The 20,000-nt window shown below is 36.2% G+C and overlaps 1 protein-coding gene across 1 annotated transcript in view; it reads right to left on the reverse strand.

The window, feature by feature from the left end:
- Positions 1-20,000, reverse strand: part of EPHB1 (EPH receptor B1) — a 202,800-nt gene that overhangs the window by 35,241 nt on the left and 147,559 nt on the right. The window contains exons 6-9 of the mRNA XM_072407625.1: positions 14,479-14,603; positions 11,059-11,221; positions 5,891-5,999; positions 3,523-3,587 (exon numbers count right to left, since the gene is read on the reverse strand). Of these exons, the coding sequence (XP_072263726.1) occupies positions 3,523-3,587; positions 5,891-5,999; positions 11,059-11,221; positions 14,479-14,603 (462 nt within the window). The remainder of the gene's footprint in view (positions 1-3,522; positions 3,588-5,890; positions 6,000-11,058; positions 11,222-14,478; positions 14,604-20,000) is intronic.

Genomic DNA, 20,000 nt, shown 5'->3' on the forward strand with positions numbered 1-20,000 from the left:
AAATGTATGTATATATATATATATATATATATATATATATATATATATATACATACATACACACACACACACACACACACACATATGTATTGTTTTAAAGATTATATCGGACACACAGTATTTTTATTCCATTCTCTTTGATTTCTGATATATTGATTCTATTAAGTTCTGTATATGAAGCAGCGTGCACACATATTTTTTATTACTGTTGATACTATCACATCTTTAGTTTGATTTCAGCAAGTGTTTCTTTTTTTTTTTACAGCAATTCTGATTGTACAGGCTCTTCTTTCTATCTAATCTATAAAAATGATTTCTGTGGATCTGACAATCTTTCAGAGGACATGATTAAATCTTCCTTGGTCTTTGTCCGGCATGCGAGGAAATGAAGATTTGATATAGCTCCGACACTAGATCTTCTTTTTGCTTCCCCCCACCAGTTTATCTTACCTTGAGAGTCCGTATATCTATACAGCCATCAGTCTCTTCCCCTCCTCACCTTACTCACCTCTCATCACTGCCTCAGCCCCTCCCGCTACTTTTTCCTCTCTCCTTACAGGAATCTTGGTTCCTTTCTTTCATCCCTCATCACTCATCAATCCTCCCTTACCATTCTGGATTTATCTGCATTTTATAATGAAATCATCATTCCATTATCCTTCTACTTCATCACCATGTCCTGGGGTAAAGGAAGGTTTGTTCCTTGTGTCCCAGGTTCTCTGTTCAGTGTTGTCGATAATATGCACTTTGTGAAAAAAAAATTCAATTTGGAGTTCTCTGTTCTGCTTCCAGAAAGTCATTGGCATTTGCGTATCAGCTCGATCATTTGTTCTTTCACAGCCTAAGATGACAGCAACACATTGCAAAGGAGGTTAATCTTTCTGATCTTAGTGGGTTAATTAATTTTCACCCTGACTGTAGCCAAGAAGCTTTCTGGGGAAAGGACAGACATAATCTCTGGCTCTTCTCTTCAGCAAAGAGGCCGGCTGTAAACAAATTGGACAATAAGAGATGCATTTATTTGCACAAACGACGCACTAAGAAAGCTGGCAACTGAAATCCCCTGCCTGAAAAAAACTCTACTTATCGCAAAATGTTTCATACAGAGAATTAATCTTTTCCTCACGTTTACATGTTGCATCCAAAGATAACTGTCACAAGGATAATTATTTATTTTTGTATGTTTGCAGGCATCTCTGCCCTCTTGTGTTAGCAAAAAAATGCTCATGGTCAAGAAGGCTACTGGCTGCAGATTTGCAAAGAACTCCTCACCACTGGTTTATATTTGGTTTATAATGTATCAAACCCATCATTTATCTCTTTAAAACTGCATGTCTTGTCTTTAAATTAAATGAGTCATGCTGACATTTTAGAAACTTGATGGGATTTCATCATAAAAATTTCTACAAAATAACAAGAGAACAGAGAGAATAAGTAAAGCAAATTTCTTCAAAGGATAATCAGACATTTAACATATATATATATATAGTATGAAATTTTTCATGGGTAAGAAGCTGATGCTGTACTGGTTTTGAAGTTTTAATTACAACATTCATTTTCCAAAATATGAGCAAAATAAATATGTACAATGTAAGAATTTCAGGCAGTCACATCTACTCGGTCACCAGCCCACCTTCTGCTGGCATTTCTCATGTAGCAGTATGGAAGTCTGGTGTGAGAATGTGGGCCATGCTCTGCGCTAAGACTGACAGATTGGGGACGAGAAGCGTGGTACAGGCTGAAACCTGCAGCCTGGCTATTATTTACTTTGTCATAAGAAACCTATTAGCAGATAAATGAAGGGACAACTCTAGCAAGAAATCAAGATTCATCACATGTGACAAGTGCCTGTGATTGGAGGCCAATGTATAGGCGAGAGCTGGCAGCTGCAGCCTCTGAGTGATGTGCAATAGGAGCCTTGCCTGATAACATAAGAGGAAAATGAAGAGGGGGATGAGAGGCAGGTAACAAAGACAACATACAACTACACACCAGGAAACACGCAATGGAAAACTGAGTTGTTTTTTTATATAAAGTCATTATTGTCTTATTCTCTGGGAAAAACTACAAAGCATTGTTATTGGAAAAAAAGTTAGTTAAAATACAAAAAAATAAGAAAAAGAAATATAGGAAATGTTAAATGATTATATATATATATATATATATATATATATATACTAAAAACTACAAATTGTAAAAGTAAATGTGTGTGTAAACATGTCCCTGTCCTTACTCATTGCTGTTCTAATCCAAGTTTTTTGTTCTTTTGCAACCCTTTCCCCATTCTATTTTTTACCATCACTGTCCCATTTTGGTTTATTTCTTTGCTGTCCCCGCTTCATCTCCATGAAACACCTGTCTATTCTTATCCTACATTTTAAATTATTATATTATTAAAAAAATAAAAACCAAAAAAAAAACATAATAACCCTGTATACCAAAAAATACAAACGCAGATCTATCAGCACAAAGGAAACAGTAGCAGATAAAAACATAGGCTCTTATATGGCTCAGAAAGGTAAGTAAGAAAAGCTCATCAAAACAATGGACAGAAACAACAGGTCCTAGAAAAGATTGCTAGAAAACATTGCTAGAAAAGATATCTACAATTATGGCACACTGTATGAAGCTAGAGAAGTCTGCTGGCATGTCACCCTAGATGGATACATACTACCATTGCAGGAACTAGAAATCAGTTCAACTAGCGCTGTACTGCCACAAGCTTTTTATTCATGCCGTAGTATCTCCAAAGACTTCCCCTATTTTAAAGTTAATTTCTGAACTTTCACTCGCTATTCCAATGCACACCGCTACTCAAGAGCTTCTGACTCGACATACATAATGTAAAAAAAGCTGTACAATTTTAATTTTTATTCTCTGACAAAAAAATTTTTATCTTTTATTGTTAGACTTTGCTTATTTTTGTAATTTGTTACATATCATTGTTTTTAAAGTGTTATTAAATAAATAGATTACATTTTAATGCAACACAACTCCTTGCTTTTTGCGTAGTCCCAATTAACGGAACTCCTCTTCTTCTTTGTTTTTTATGTTGTAAACCCTAGGAGCTGGCAATCTAAACTTTGTGTCTATATAAAGTGGGCAACATATAAGCCTCTTTGCTTTTATTTCTAATATGAATATAATTATTCTCAAACAATAAATAAATGAAATATGTACGAAAACACTAAACATACTGTAATGTAATGACTCAGAAACCTATGATATTGAACAGGATACATCACAACACATGTAAGGTGTCATACGTGTTCATTCAATGCTAATAAATATAAATAATCAACAGAGAACAGATTGAGCAGACACAGAACCTAATTAACATTCATGTGATGAAGTGCTGTGGTATAATCTTGTATTGTGGTTGCTCACTTATTGTAGCACCTGTCTTCACTGAACAGAAGACAGGTGCACTGTATAAAGTACCAATGAAGACAAATGAAAACCATAGTCAAACAACCACAGCGGTATAATAATTATAGTACATACAAAGTCTGGTCACCTCACCTCTGCCGGTGCTGTAGTGCTGTAGTTTATCACTGTACACCGCTTCTTTACTGTACGTCCTCTTCCTGAAATATAAAACAAAACTAAACTTGAAAAATGTTGGTGCAGAGTCACAGATCGTCTTTTGTCTTATACCAGTGAAAAGGAAAAATGCTTCATGGGTAACTAGGTGAATCCAGGCTTAGAACAATGGATGTCACTAAGAATAGTATAATGAGGCCATCACACAATATTAATAATATCTGCTTTATCCTATAACTGCCAATAGCTTCAGAAATATGTTATATCCTTGAATAAAGTGATGACAATAGGTAACCTGAAAATATTGCTGTGGCCATTGGAAAACAGTAGTAGAGCTCCATATGAACACAGGACAAATACACAATCAACCCAGGAATGTTAAAAAATGGATTGTATAATATTGTGATTGACATGAATGCCAAGCTTAAGAGTAAGCGAAGTGAAGTGAAATTTGGTAAATTAGGATGTGGCTGTGATACCATGAGACCTTCAGAGGTCTGGCTTTCCAGGTATACAAAACGTGTGTAGGATTTTTTGTTTTTGCATAGGTAAGCAATGCTATCATCTGAAAAAGAAACATTACAATCTTTACCGAATATTACACGTTTACAATAGCAACCACAATCAGGTAAAATATTGTTTGCAGTGCAGGACAGGCTAATAGTCCAGAAATGGCACTCTAGAAGTTGACTGGCCACCTTCCAATTAAATATTATGTCATGCTGGGGATTAGGAGTAGCCACTTCCAGTGACCATGGTTTCAATCCCTGCACAGTAAAGGTGTATTTTTTTTTTTGAAAAGGAATTCAATTTTTTTTTTCTAAAATGAACACTGGTTTATGTTATGTAGCATTTAGATACAAACAGAGCTTAGGGTGCTTATTATTTTTGTAGACTGTTCCCTTTGAGGTGTTTGCCAAGTATTATGATGAGAAGCAGACCTATTCTCTTCTGTTCATACAGATGAGAGGCTTCCTATGAATGACCAACATTAAGCAGAACTCTTGTCAAATATAGAAAAACACGAGTGGATCTCTGGCCAGCATTTTTTAATTTTAGATTTAGTGGGAAAGCTTTGAAATCTGAATACATTTGTTCTTGGTGTTGTGAATATGGTGGTGGTGGATTTAAGTGGAGGACTCTGATGTCAAGGGAAAAAAAAATAAATTCCTTGTACGGAAAAGAAAAACTCCAAAGTATTCTCTACAATAAAGAACCCCTTAACCTCATAACTCGGAAACTTAGAAGAAACATTTAATTCTAGACACCTAACCCCCACCTGTCCCATGATACAGTTCTCCCTCTAAAACCTTAAGAAAACCAGTCACCTATTGTCTGGCAAGGATGCCATTATCACAATATTGTTAATCCAATATATGTTCAATTGAATGAAAATATCAAAGTAATCAAAAAAAAAAACTGGTTTATGTTTATGAACAATTTTTTGAGCAGAATGTCAATAAAAATGATCAAGTAAGGCTTTTTAATGTTGGTCAGTTGTTTCACTGATGTTTAAAAAACACTTTGAAACCTCTGAAATCCTTTTTTTTTGTAACAAACATTATTTCAAATACACATAATGGTAAAAACAATCATTATACTTATCCAATATCAAGCAGTGAGTACATCAAATACTTGTAGTTAAGATTTAAATCGATTGTAATTAGGATGATAATATTGATCAAAAACAACATAGTGAATAAAATCACATATTGTATACCTAGAATTAGGTCCTAGTTACACGGAAGTTACAAAAGCCTCCCAGAATTCCATGTACAGGGGTAGTTTGGGGATTTTCAGAACTCTGAAAGCAGGTTAACTATGTAGATATTACAAAGCTGTTTCGCCCACCGTTCAATAGGGTGCGGATAAACACTCTTTTACATGGTTAAGTCAACAGCAATAGCACCACCATCCTGATAATCCCTGCATTAAGCCATTCATATGAATTACTTTTTTCACAAAAAGCATTTGGAGGGCTACAATCAAAATGGTGGGAAGTTAACCATCAGTGTGAACTGAGCCTTGGGAAGATAAAACAGTTTGCATGCATTTTAACTATGTATTTAGCTGCTTACATGGATTTCAGTTCTACTTCATCTCTAGCGTTGATTCCAATTATTAAAATGATAAGACAAGGAGGCAATAATTCATTAAATAGTACATACCTTATGTAGATCCTAAAGAAACAAACTGCAGATAGAACTGGGTGCTTAAAGAATAGCATTGGAATGCTGATTTATACTTCAGTGTAGAACATTATCTGCAGGCTTTAAATTATTTTGCTTTACCTGTGAAAATCGCACAGTGCATGGCCAAACATGGTACGATAGAAAATTGTACTCACCTACTACATACAATGGAAATAGCCACCAGGGATACTATGAAGACAACACCCGCTGCTGCTGAGCCAGCAATCAACGGAAGCTGCTCTCTCAGCTCTGATTTGTAATCCTCTGAAAGTGGAAAAGGAGAAATTACACAGGATGGTGCCAGGTTGGCCTACAACAATAAACCTTTTGTAATGGAGCCTATCATTTGTGTCAGAGAGAACAAGTACATGAATGTGCAGATCCAGACTTTGACTCAGATCTTTATTATACATGCTCCCAGTGTGATCCTTGTTGAACCATCTAAAATGTCAAGTCTCCATTATGTGCCTCTACACTTTCCACCCAGCAAAGGTCAGAAAATCTGTCAGGAACCTATATTCTTCTAATATCTTCTGTATGTACAAATATATTCAAAGTTCATATTACAATAGATAGAATGCTTAAGAATTTGAATGCATGATCTTAGGATTAACTGTTTGTTTGGACCATTTGCAAAATCAGAGCAAACAATTGAAAATGTACTAATGATACAATTCAATATAAACAAAATGTAGCAATATAAATGAAGAAAGGTACTATATAGCAAATATAAACATTTCATTACAAACTTTTTGGATGTTATATCTGTGTTTACTCTAAATGGTGGAACTACTTTGGACTTAAAGTCCAAAAGTGTTAAAAAGACAAAGTTGTCTTGCTATGATTAGTACGTCACTATGTTGAGCAGACCCTTATCCATACTAAGTTCTACCTTCCTCCAGTTAGGCCTGTATATGAAAGTATAAGTATTAAATATTACTCCCCCCCCCCATCTACTTGGAAGATGGGAACGAGATGAATTTCTGCTTTCTTCATAGCATCTTCCAGCTTGGTGTTTGTATTTCCACAGTTCATCTGTTCATTCAACGGAACCCACTGCCGTGACCTTTGTAGGCACAAGTTTTTAACTGAGAAATCTGATACTGCTGACTCTAAGAAAATAAGGTCTAAAAATGAAATGATGGGATGAAAAGATAGGGACGGGCTTATTCTTAAAATAATTATTGTGATTGGCTTTAGTATAAGAGCAGAAGAATGCCTCAGTTTACCCAATCAGCCAGAAGTCTTAGCCAAGCCAATTAAGTAAGATATTGCCTAATTTTTGGTGTTAAATTAATGTTAAACTGTCTGTCTGCCCTTTCTTCACAATGGCTGGGTGTTGCTTACCAAAGAACAATGACAGGTCAAAATTCTGTTAGATAAATCATTGTTTAAATAAATTGTACTCCCTACAGCACTTCCTGTACTTGTCATATGTCCATCCTGCTACTCTTATCCTTCCCAAAACTTCCTTCTTTTTCATTTTCTATAATTTGCATGCCTAACCTCAAAGTCCATTGATACCAGATGTTATCCATATTATTAGGAGGCTTTCACACTAATAAAAACATTGCAGCAGTAGTAATATGGTTCTCTTTAGATGACCCCATTTCCTTGATGATAATGTCAGTCAGTAGAACAAGTCAGTAGAACCTATTTCAGGCCTTTCCTGAACTTAAATGATAGTGGTAGGTCAAATGCTATCAGAATGGAAATGGGTGTAATGTTTAACATTCATGGAGCCTATATTTTCTGCATACCCCTTGTTAAGTTTGAAATACATATAGGTATGAAATCTTTTACCTAAATAGCTGTAACTTGAGGTTATTTAGGCCATCCTTCATTAATTTGGAATGACTATGCCTAACATAATAAAGTCCAATCACATTCAAAACTAGTATTTTAGTTTTGAGCAGTTGCAACATCTAAAATACACCAACAATAAAGTCTACCCATCAGGAATGACAGGTGAAAATGTAATGCTTGAATTAAAAGTTACTGCACCTTCAAAATGATCTCATGGTGAAGGCACAGATACAAACCGAAATACTGGTTGCTGTTAATGAGAAGATTATTGTGATCGTAGCTTTGATATTCATCACTGCCTATCTTGGTAAGCATAGAAAATGTCATGTAGTAAGTGTTATATCTTAAAACTCGAAGGGCTTACGTCTGATTTTACCTGGCGTGACCACAAGTTTTGGCATATCCTTAGGAACAGTAAAAATCTACAGATTACATATAAGTATAATATGTTACATACACTGAAGATGCTTGGTATAAGGAAATAAGTAGTTTTATGCTTGTATCTCCTTGTCAGTTTTCAGAATATCCTAGATAAGGGGCTTCCACGTATCTGTAAAATGCTTGTTCAGCAGAGTGATGTAACATACTAAAGTGTCTATTAAGTTCAGTCTGTTGTAAATGTGATACTGTTTAATGCTGCTGATCTAGAGGAAGACATAAAGAAACCAAAGTGGGCCAGCTGCCAATGTAACTTTACCGTAAACTAATAGGAATTCTTTCCTGGGCATTCAGCTAATGTTAAAAAAAAAACAAATCTCAAATCCAAAAAAGGAAATTTCTGGATCAATCGCCCTACTGAATTATCTGGAGATGTCATTTCTAGTAAAAATCACTCAGATATGGACACTGGCATCTGCTTTGGCTGATAATTGAATCACCCTTGACATTAGGAACTCTTTCCATGTATTGGAAATTATTTCTTTTTAAGTTGGAATGGATATCTCTGTGTAAGTCACAAGTCAAAAACTCATTGACCAGTCAGTCAATTAATTGCCTCCATTAAACTTAAGCATATTCTTCACATATCATATTATATACTCATATATACCTAGATTATTTGATTTTAAAGAATGAGGTTACCTACCAGAAGAAGAAGCACCCTGGTAAGGTAATCCTCCTGCCATCTACTGCCCTGTGTATCAGTGTAGATGTAATTTGATGACAGTCTGTGTGATACATGTGTTGGGTAGTTTTGGTAAGCTTGGAAGTCATCCAAAGGATACAAACCTGCACAAGGCAGCTTCTGCCTTACCTTCCCTCAATTGGCAGCTATGTGGATGTGAGAGCATTTACTAACCCTGGAAGCTTACTTCTTGGAACAATTACTAAAATACATATTCCCATATTACAACTGTATTGCAGGGGAGCAATATTTTCTGATTTTACCAATCAAATTTGTTATTCTGCATTTTATGTATAGTTGTATGCTTCTATTTTGTTCTTGGGGAATTGTATTATGTTGGGGTTTAGGTGTGGTATTTTAGAATTTAGGTTAAGTGTTCGGTTGAAGGATTTGTGATGAGAGATACATACATCATAGATTAACAGTTGAGAAAGCTCTGGGAGTTAAACTTTGCACAAAGAAAAACAGGGATATCAATGTATTTATACTAGTTTTGTGTACAAATATATTTCACAGTTTATTGGTGATTTTAATATCTGCCTAAGTAAACCAACAGGGACAACCAACCAATCAACAGGGACACAGGCCAAGTAGAACTGGCAGAGAAGGCGTTAAGAGCTTTGGAACAATGCAGAGGCACAGCATCCCTTTTGGCTTCTCTACCTTCCTTTCTAATGCCCAGACTTGGTAAGGAAAGATGCCCAACAGAGTTACGTATGTAACAGCCTGGCTCATTGCCCTGGGCCGGTGTAGGAGGAATGTTTCCGCTCGTGGAGAAGAACCCGTGCCTGTCAAGCAGCTACACATGTGTTGGAATCTAATTATTTAAGGCACGGGGAATAAAAAGGAAATCAAATAAACTAAAATAGTTTCATGGAGTGGCAAATCATTTCAAAACAAAATGGGTCAAATCAACAGATATTCTGAAATGCTGAATTGAAAGATCATGCATGTAAATACCCTGTATGACAAATGAGTCAAACAATGTGTATAAAACAGCTAGGGTCAATGAAGCAGAACTAGTTTGCAATCTAATATATGTTCCTAGTTTACACTTCATTGCTATAACATGAATATGATGTCATGTCAATCAATTCTTTACATGAAATACAATGGCAGAAAAACTAGCAAATGACCCATACAGATTGCTCTTTTTTATGAGGACGACCTAATATATATTACAAGTAATCTCAAAGCCTTTTGCTGGTATGTTGCATATCAATTTTACAATGTCTGAAAGAAGCCCTAGATGTGTGTATTCACACAATTTTATGGATCAGATGTAAAATCCGAATGGGGACAAAAAAAAACCCCCAAAAAAACCCAATATAGACAATGTTTTGCCGAAATTGTTACGGATCCCACTTGTACAACTGATAAATACAATACAACACCGGAGTTAGCTTATTGAAAATGAAAAAACTCCACACTGCTGTAGCAACCAATTGAATGATTGCTAAGATTTTCAAGCATGTATTACACGAATCAAAGATAAAGCTCAGTCATGAGGAAGCAAATCCCTGTAAATCTAGCAAGATTGCCCTCTCCACCCAAATGATTTGCTTACATATTCATAAGATGTACAGAGGCAGTGCTGACCCTTATTTGTCAGGACATGAATGGCTAACTTTTCTCCTTTGATTTTGGATGGATTGACATTCACAAGGTAGGAGAGTTTAGTTTACTAGTAACAGGGATACAAATACAATTCATATCTATTTATAATATTAACTGAAAGCACAGAAAAAATTGGGTAATAAAGCTTTTAAAGAAAGATTACAGACTGTTGATCCAGGGAACATCCGATTGCCTCATGAAATCAGGAAGGAATTTTTTTCCCGTTTGAGCAAACTGTACCAGGGTTCTTTTTGCATTCCTCTGGACCAACTATGTCCAAAGGGTTTTATATCTGGGATATGTTTATTTCCCTAGTGGTTGAACTTGGTGGTGTTTTTTCAACCTGACTTACTATGTAACTATGAAATTATGCTTTTTAATTTAAATTATTATTCATTTTTTAAATATATTGGTTCTCACATGTCAATTATATATTTGAATAGTTGTGACGACGGGGTGGGGGTTAAATAAAGTATTGTAGATCCAAACTGGTGTTATAGGAAAACTTGTGATCATAGCAGGCAAAAGCTGCATCAAACATTGGAGAATATCTAATATAATATCTAATATACCTTGAGAATGAAATTGCTGCTTCTAATATCCATTTGGATGATTTCATACAGTTCATAGTAAAGAGTGTACACTGCCTATATTGTACAATATTCTATATTGTCCATCTCTCAAATGTTCACTTGTGCCTCTTGGAATATGTCTTTGGATGCATACCAGTAAATATGTTGTGCTCATAAATCACACGTCTAAGTATTTCTCACTTACCATCGGTCAGTGTTTGGAAGCACATTTTTCCACTGTACTTTCCATAACCAGCCACTGTGCGTGCCCTGACCTGGACTACATACACCACACCAGGCTTCAGTCCTTCTATGCTGGCTGTGTTGGTTTGACTTCTTGCTATAGAAGAGTTAAATTCATTTTGATCCTGTTAGTAAGAAAATGTATAGAGGTACATAAATATATGGTGCAGTAAAAAAAAACATAAACAGAAAATAAACAGAACTAGGCAATGAAAATTGCTGCAGCAATAAAAATTCTTGAAAGAAGAGCACAAGTAAGAACCATTACATTTTAATCTGATATTCAGCATATACAGATATTTTGAATCTGTAAAAATACTGAATGCCTTTTGGTTTAAAATGCATTCTTCACATTTTATCTGCCTGTCTATAACAGTTACTGTATTGTAAAGACAATGGTACTTCCTTGTAAATGTAGCTACTAAGGTAAGGCTTCTCTGTCTGTAAATATGCCAATAGACTGCTGCTAATACATTTTCATATAGTATAATAGTTTCAATAAACTATACTACTTGAATATTGTACATATTCCTAATTCCTCTGCTATCCCCTGCCACAATTTTGGAACTGTTACTGGAACAGGAGGCGAGGGAAAATCTTCCAAACAGGATATTGATTTTAGGGACAACTAAGATAGGAATTCTCCTTACTTAAGGAGATTTGAGATTTCTTATCTGGGATAAGTAATAAGGGGAAATATTCCCCATGGTAAACAGACAACAAATAAAATATCAGAGAGGGGCTTAAGCCTTCCCTGCTCTACCAAAACTAAATATACACATAGAATTTAAGGAGTTTTTTGGGTAAGTTAGTGTTGAAGTTGGGGGTTTAGGGATGGTAAAACTGAGGAAAACCTAGGATAGGAAATAACTTTCTGCACAAGAAGATCTTCCAGGATAGACAGAAAGAGAGCATCCATAAGAAAGGTTTTACTTTAGAGGACATAATTGTATAAGGACGGAGTTAGGAAGATTGAATTATTAAGAACAGGCTTGTTATAGAGAATATTTAAGAAAGATCTGTTAGTTAGATGACATATGTAAAAAAATGTCTGACAGAGAGATTTCTATAGTAAGGTATGATAGAGAATATGTCTGTTAGAGGGCATCATTTGGTTACATCTCTTAGTTACATAAAAAGGTCTACTACATAGAATTCATCCTTTAGAATCCTGCTAGTGAGATTACATCTCTAAGAAAGATTTGCTAGAAGAAATTCTATGGAAAGGTATATAAAAAAGAATTATTAGGAGAGGTCTATTTGTTAGAAGGAATCCTTATGTAAGGTCATTTTGAAGCACACATATAAAAGGAAGTGCCGTTACTTCTCTGATAAATACTACTGGTGCTGTTATTCTGCAATAACATTTATGAGTTCTTCTTGCATGGAAAAGCTGCTTTGAATCCACAAAACCAGTGATTTATTAACTTAAAATTAGCTGAAATGTACATCACTATTTTACTCGTTATACGCAATTTAAGTAAGCGTAATGATAATTACTGCACAAGCAGAGCAGCAACATACGGTGTGGGCACCAGTATTGTTCTTTTAGAGAAATACACAGAAATCAATGTATTGTCTTAACGCTGGAGAGATCAATAGACGACACACTGATCACCATGTATCAGCCTTACTAGGAATGGGAAAAAGAACATAATTGTACAAGTAAGTAAAGTGTAAAAACAGACGTGCATAATTGTTCACATAATTGTTTTGCAGCTTTGGACAAGTTTTGCATGCAGAGACCAATATTCATAAACAACAAGCTTAATCCAAACACTGTTTGTTAACAGAGATCGATAATAACAACCTATACAGTGATTAATAATAACATTCCAGCTCACTAGGAAATCTAAGTGATTGCTATTCCTATATGGATAAATCGGTTTTTTGACGTGCTGATTAGCTGGTTCATCCTATAACATCTGTAAAGTGTATGTCCAGTCAAAATGTATTTTGGCTTATTGTAGAGCAAGTGAGTTTTAAAACTCTAACTGGGTTTCCCTTCATTTTCTGTCCTTAAAAAACACCTGCAAATGAGAGGAAATCTCCCAAAAGTAAAGTAAATTTCCACCCGAGAGAACTGACCCTTGAATTTGTGTCCCTATTGGGGGATTTTCCATGACTAATTGCTCCTATGAAAACTGAAAATGCTGTTTCCCCTAACTTTGTCTTAGTGACAATGTCACAGGAACAAAAAAAAGGGTCAAGTTCCCCAGCAGAGACACTAAGCAAAAAAACCCAATAAGGGTCTAACCTTTCCCTATTTTAGTAAAAAAAAAAAAAAAGGTCTCGAAGCCCCTGCATGATGGCCATGTAAGTGAGTTACAGACAGACTTAAATAAATTCAAGTAATTACAACCAATACAACAAATATTTATTAAGCAATAAATGAGCTCTAATACAGGCCTCCATTGACTTGTTTAGCTGCACACACTATGGAGTAATTCACTCCTGAGTTTGAAAACACCTTTGATTTGAACACTTTAGACCCCTTTCCCCCAAACATGCTTGGTAACCTGACAGTCTTTCTGTTTTCCCATCTATAACGAAGCAGGTGCACATGGGAGGGAAGCATTGGGCCTAACCTGAAAAACTTTACAGCATTTACTGTTAACTTTAAGGATAAACTGCTCCATAGCGTGCAGCTACACAGGTCAGTGAAGGCTTTATTTAAAGCCTATTTATATCTTTTTAGGCATATATAAATATTTAAATGTGCATAGTCTGGTCGCAATTTTACTGTACAGATTTGTATTTGTTCCAAAAAAGGATGGGTATTGCATTCTTTAAACATGTGCCAAATCTAAGAGTAGTGCAAGTGTGACAAATATTACAATGGCTCCTGTGGATGAAGAAACTGTGACCCAGTCCCTAAAATTCATTATTAGCTAGTTATGTGGTCACTTTAATTCTAGCATGTGACGTATAATAAGCACACGAGATGAAAAAATTTTCCTGAACCTGAAGAAAGCAGACTGACTGTCTGGTCTGAGGGTGTCCTTACAAACTACAAGTCCATCTATGTGCTACAATGATTTTCCAGATGAAACTACATGAGCTGTAAGCCAGCTCTGTATAAAATTTCTCATTGGTTCCTGACTTATCACATCTTCTTTCTCATCTAATAGCACCTATAAACGTGATAAGCTCTGGTGGCAGCAGCCAAGTTTTACATTATTGAGTCAGTAAAGACTGTACACTTTATGGCACACTAATGCATGCAACTTCTATATTCATTATAGCTCGGAAGAGGGTGGTAATGGATTGGTGCTGCTCACTAGCAATTCCGCGAATATTAATTTACTGAGACCATTGCCACTAGTTGATGACCCTGTTCAAAGTGAAATCATATATTTATTATGAACTATGTTGATGTCACCTTCTCGTAAAATCGGATTTCATAGTCCAGGATAATTCCGTTGGGCTGCTCTGGTTGGGGCCAAGATAGGGTAATACTCTTCATGGTAGCTCTGACCTGGTGCATGATGGGAACAGTGGATGGAGCTGTTGGAAAAGGAGCAAAAATTGTTACTGCATGAATTTTATAACTGAGTAAAATGCAGCAAGTAAATACAAGCTTAAATAATGTAAATAATATTTTAGTAGCCTGACCCACTGGCTAGTTGTCCGTGCTATATTTTAATAATAGAATGTATCCTTGAAATGAGCATACACACGTAATTTTTATTAAATTTTCCTAAACTTTTTTTTTTTTTAATTGTAAAGCAATCTATTGGATCAAAAAATATTTAATTTACAACAAGATAATGAAATGAAAATAACCCTAAAAAAACATTAATTTCTGTATAGGCTTTTCTTATGTACTGAAATTGCTCTGATTTTCTCTGATTTCAATGCAAATAGTCAGCTTCCTAAAGCATGCATAAAAGCTGCTGTCAGATAGAGACCTCCTCATTGCTGGAAGACATCCAATGTCATCTGAGGAACCCTTGTGTTCCTCTAGAGCAGGGGGTGTCAAACTCTGGCCCCCAACGTCCTTTTTACTCTTCATGGTAGCTCTGACCTGGTGCATGATGGGAACAGTGGATGGAGCTGTTGGAAAAGGAGCAAAAATTGTTACTGCATGAATTTTATAATTGAGTAAAATGCAGCAAGTAAATACAAGCTTAAATAATGTAAATAATGTTTTAGTAGCCTGACCCACTGGCTAGTTGTCCGTGCTATATTTTAATAATAGAATGTATCCTTGAAATGAGCATACACACATTTTTTTTTAATTGTAAAGCAATCTATTGGATCAAAACATATTTAATTTACAACAAGAGAATGAAATGAAAATAACCCTAAAAAAACATTAATTTCTGTATAGGCTTTTCGTATGTACTGAAATTGCTAACTCTGATTTCAATGCAAATAGTCAGCTTCCTAAAGCATGCATAAAAGCTGCTGTCAGATAGAGACCTCCTCATTGCTGGAAGACATCCAATGTCATCTGAGGAACCCTTGTGTTCCTCTAGAGCAGGGGGTGTCAAACTCTGGCCCCCAACGTCCTTTTTTTTTGGCCCACCGCTGCATTGATGTAACACAACTACTACAATTCCTGACATCACACGTCTATAGGCCAGCGGGCTCTATGCCTATGCGTGGCCCCACATTGGACTGTTTTATAAACGCAAATAATGCTGGGAATTTTAGTAGCGGCGCTATTTCAATCAAGAGAGAGTTTCAGCGGTGGGCCACTCATAAGATTTAGCTCCGCATTGGCCGCGTCTGGCATTTCCAGCACTCCCCCTCAGCTATACTTTTCCTTGCTACTCCAAGGCATGGACTTGAATGCTTGGATTTTCATGGAAGAATATTGGTATTAATATTGTTGGCCTGTGCAAAAAGGTTACCATTGAAATTTAACTCAGAAGGCTACAAATAGAGGCATAAGATTTTTTCTTGTTCCAAATTGAATGTGAAGCAAAAACCTTCCATATGAAAAGGGTTTATATCTAATGAGAAGGAAAAATTTCCTCAATTTTTTTCAATAAATTTCAAGGTTGGATCGCGACTTTGCCTATGTTTTTAATTTTGGCCCTCTGTGTATTTGAGTTTGACACCTACTGACATACAGTAGGGTGTTACCACAGCTTTCAGTTTTCAGGAAGATATATTCAGCACCCTACTCTCCCCTCCTATTTTGTACTGAAAACACAGTTGGTAATTATGTCACTGGTTCCAAAACAAAAAGTTTAATGAAAACAGAAAGATTTTGTTCAAAAATAGAAATTAGCATGTTGATAAGGGGTTAAGAAGGAATTATGGAAGACAAAATACGAGCAAATTAAACTTAAAGCTTTAGGATCTGCTGTAACCCAGAGAACACACAATGAAATGTCCTCTTTATAAATTACTAATGCTGATAGGAAAGTAGTTGTATGCGCTAAATGGCTGTGTATGATGTTCATTATTCAAACAAAAAGCCAAAGGACTCCCCTTCAGAAATAAAGCTGTCCGTTTGCCTTTTCTTGTAGGAAGCAGATGTAATGTACAGTCTGCCCCGAGGAAAAGCCATATCGCACAGTGATCTCTGTGGAAAACCATAGTGTACATTGCATCACATGAAGCCATCGAATGATCTTATGGAATGAAGGGATAATCACTGGAGTCCGGGCCTCCCTCCCGCTCACTCTGCTCAGCATAATGCTTCATTTTGGAGGTCAGCTCTGTTTACTTCCCCTACACGAGGTCCCTCTCTCGAGTGCATGCAGGAGGCAGAAAGCCGCCGTTTCTTCTGTTTACCCAGCTCCGCTCTAATCCGCCTTTTTTGTTTTCTATTCCCATCCTTTTGGAGAAGGATGTTAATTTCCTGAAATTAAGCACTTAACTTGATTGCTGTTTTGTTAATTGCAGGCTTCATAGCTATGGCAGTGTTGCGTGGTTAGCATGGATAATGCAGCGAGGATCCGGGAAGCTCCAACAACAAGATCACCGCTTGGTATAGCTCATTATCCCATAAACCTGAGTCATAAACATCTCATCCAGAATACATAGACAGGTTCGTTATTACTTAAAGGGAATTCATCAGCAGAAAAAGACAACTGTGTATTAGGCTCTGGTGAAAACAGCCATTCCCTGAATCATATGCAGCATGCTATATCTAAAGAAAGTAATCACAGAGTCACCACTCCGGAAATAGTAGAAGTATGAATCAGGAAATGCTTGCTTTTATCAAAGCCTAATCACAATGGTGTTTTGCTATGTGAAAGAATCAAAGCAATAGCAATAGCTAGCTTAGCAGCTTAACTAAACCACAAGCAATGGTGTGTTGTGGGGAAACCAGAAACTGATTGCAGGCACTAAACAAAGTACAAAATGCACTATAGTACACAGATATATCTCCATAAGCCCACAAGGTGAAACATGTCAAGGGATTTGTGTCCAGAGATGTGGTTCGAATTAGTGACTACTTGTAAAATTTACAGTGTAGATTTTCAATAAATGCTTTAATCCAGGAGTGTGGTTCTGACAACTGTATTTTGGCAAAACAGTATAGTGGCAAAATCCACTATCCACAAAAGTTTACAATTCTGAATTTAAATATCACAACATAAGATGTTTGGTGTACCAGTGTACTGCAAAGGACAAAATGCAGGGAGTGTGATTGTTTCCAGTGACAGTGTGGTATCATTTATTCCAAAAATGCACAAAAAATGGCATTCCAATAAACATATACAGCAAGGGCCCATTCATACTTATGTGTGCTTCTGTGAATATTTTTCTGCAGCTGTCCTGTAGTTCTGCACTATTACCATTAGTGCAGGTGCATTTTTTATGTGGCACATTTAGAGTTCATTTAAGTTGAATGAGCTTGGTTTTAACTCAATGGAAGGAAAATGTGTGCATACGCAAATGTGAATGGATGCTACAGCTACCAGGTAGTCATGTACACATCAACTAAATGGTATTGCAACCATGCAGTAAGGTTTGCATTCCTTTCTGAAAATGTGATAAAACAAATAACTTCAGTGATTTGATCAGAAGTTTGCCTTTCATTTATTGTCTAGCAATCTTCAGTATTTCTACAGGATATCAGATTAGTGCAATCTCATACACACACTGTTTTTCACAGGATTTGTGCAGATTTTCTACAAACATATTACAGGCTCCTAGTTTACGGTCTTAAAGTTTAATCTTGCAGAGTGGGAGACATGATATGAGGTTAAAAGAAGCTGACACTGCTATCTATGCTGAAGACTCCAGCAAGTCTCTCAGTCTCACTGTTATTAAGTCAGTTCATATAGCCAACAGGCTCTTTGTTTTCCAAGCTTCTCACTAATTAACACATGAATTGAGTGCAAGAAAACTTTCACTGCAAACACAAAACATAGTGGTAATGGTGATATGATATGAATAAGAAAACAAATTCTGCTGTTCCACTCAGTAGAACTAATGCTTCCACTAAACACCCCTATTTTTTACCACTCAGAATAATTCATCCTCCTCACAGTCTACTTCCCCCATCAAAACAACCTAATTTATCCTCCATACAACACAATCCGCCAAACAGCCCAATGTCTCCACCACACTACCTAATTTCTCTATCAAGCTACCAAAAGCCTCCACTACTTAACCTTATTCCTTCACCAAATATTCTATACTCTTCATTAGTCTTCTTCATCTTCCTCTTCCATGCAGTCTTATTTCCCCACCACGCAGCCAATTCTCCACCAAACATCTTATTATCACCCCAAAACCTAACATCTCCACCACACAACCTAATTCATCTATTATGCAATCTAACATATCTACTACCTAACCATAATTCTGCACCACATCATTTTTACCCTTTATCACATAGCCCAGTTCCACAAACTCTTTTATCTCCACCATGCAGACCAATTGATCCACCACACCACTCTACCACACAACTTAAATCTTCCAATATGCAACCTAATGTCTTCCCCAACCTTCTTCCTCCATTACATATCTTTTTTTTTACATACACTAGTTTCACCACTAACCAGCCTAATGTCCTTCCCATACAGCCGAAGGTCTGCACCACACAGCCTAACACCCCCACCACACAACCTTTATCCTCTATTTACACCCTAATATCTCTACCACAGACTAATGGTGCCATCATTTAATGTTATTCCTCCAACACACAACCTTTATCCTTTGTCAAACCGCCTCCAGCACAGAGCCTATTCCTCCAACACACAACCCAACATTTTCAACATACAGCATAAAGTTCAGCAATGGGATGAAGGTTGGCGAACAGATAGAAACAGAGGGGTGAACACGTGAAAAGGGACAAGGAACCTAGCCTGCTATTTAAAAAAATGCAAAATATTGGTATGCAATACTTAATATACTAAAAAAAATTATATTTTCTTGATCATAAATAACACAAAAAGAAAATATGTACAACACCACAATTCATTCCCTTTAGCTGTTGGAGCAGGCAACAATATAAGATTCACTAGTAGGTGGCACTGTAGGTGAAATATAGGATGCAGTTGCAATGAAACCATAGAGTTACAAATACCAGGTCTTGAAGTTGATACAATGATGGGGCATTGGTATTGAACCATCTTGAAGGGTTGTAAAGTATTCCCCCTATAAGCAAACCTACATTCCATAGTGATATAATCCAAGGTATTGTGAGTGAAAGACATTAGGCAGGCATGATGATCTTAAATGAAGTGGACAGTCTGAGGACAGGCAGAGTTAATTAGGAAATGGATGCCTGCAATGAAGCTAACAATCTGTATGAATCTAAAGCAATTCAGTGATATAAAACAGATAAATGGTAACGCTGACGTGCTTTGACTGCTCCTGATAAATGCATGTGCATTAATGGATATTGAAACTAGTTATGTATGTGACACAAATAAAAATATGAAGAGACGACAAAGTCTTGGATAATATGAATAGATGCCAGACTGAAAA

Source organism: Pyxicephalus adspersus, chromosome 4 (genome assembly GCF_032062135.1).
Source record: "Pyxicephalus adspersus chromosome 4, UCB_Pads_2.0, whole genome shotgun sequence".
In the NCBI taxonomy this organism is placed as follows: domain Eukaryota; kingdom Metazoa; phylum Chordata; class Amphibia; order Anura; family Pyxicephalidae; genus Pyxicephalus; species Pyxicephalus adspersus.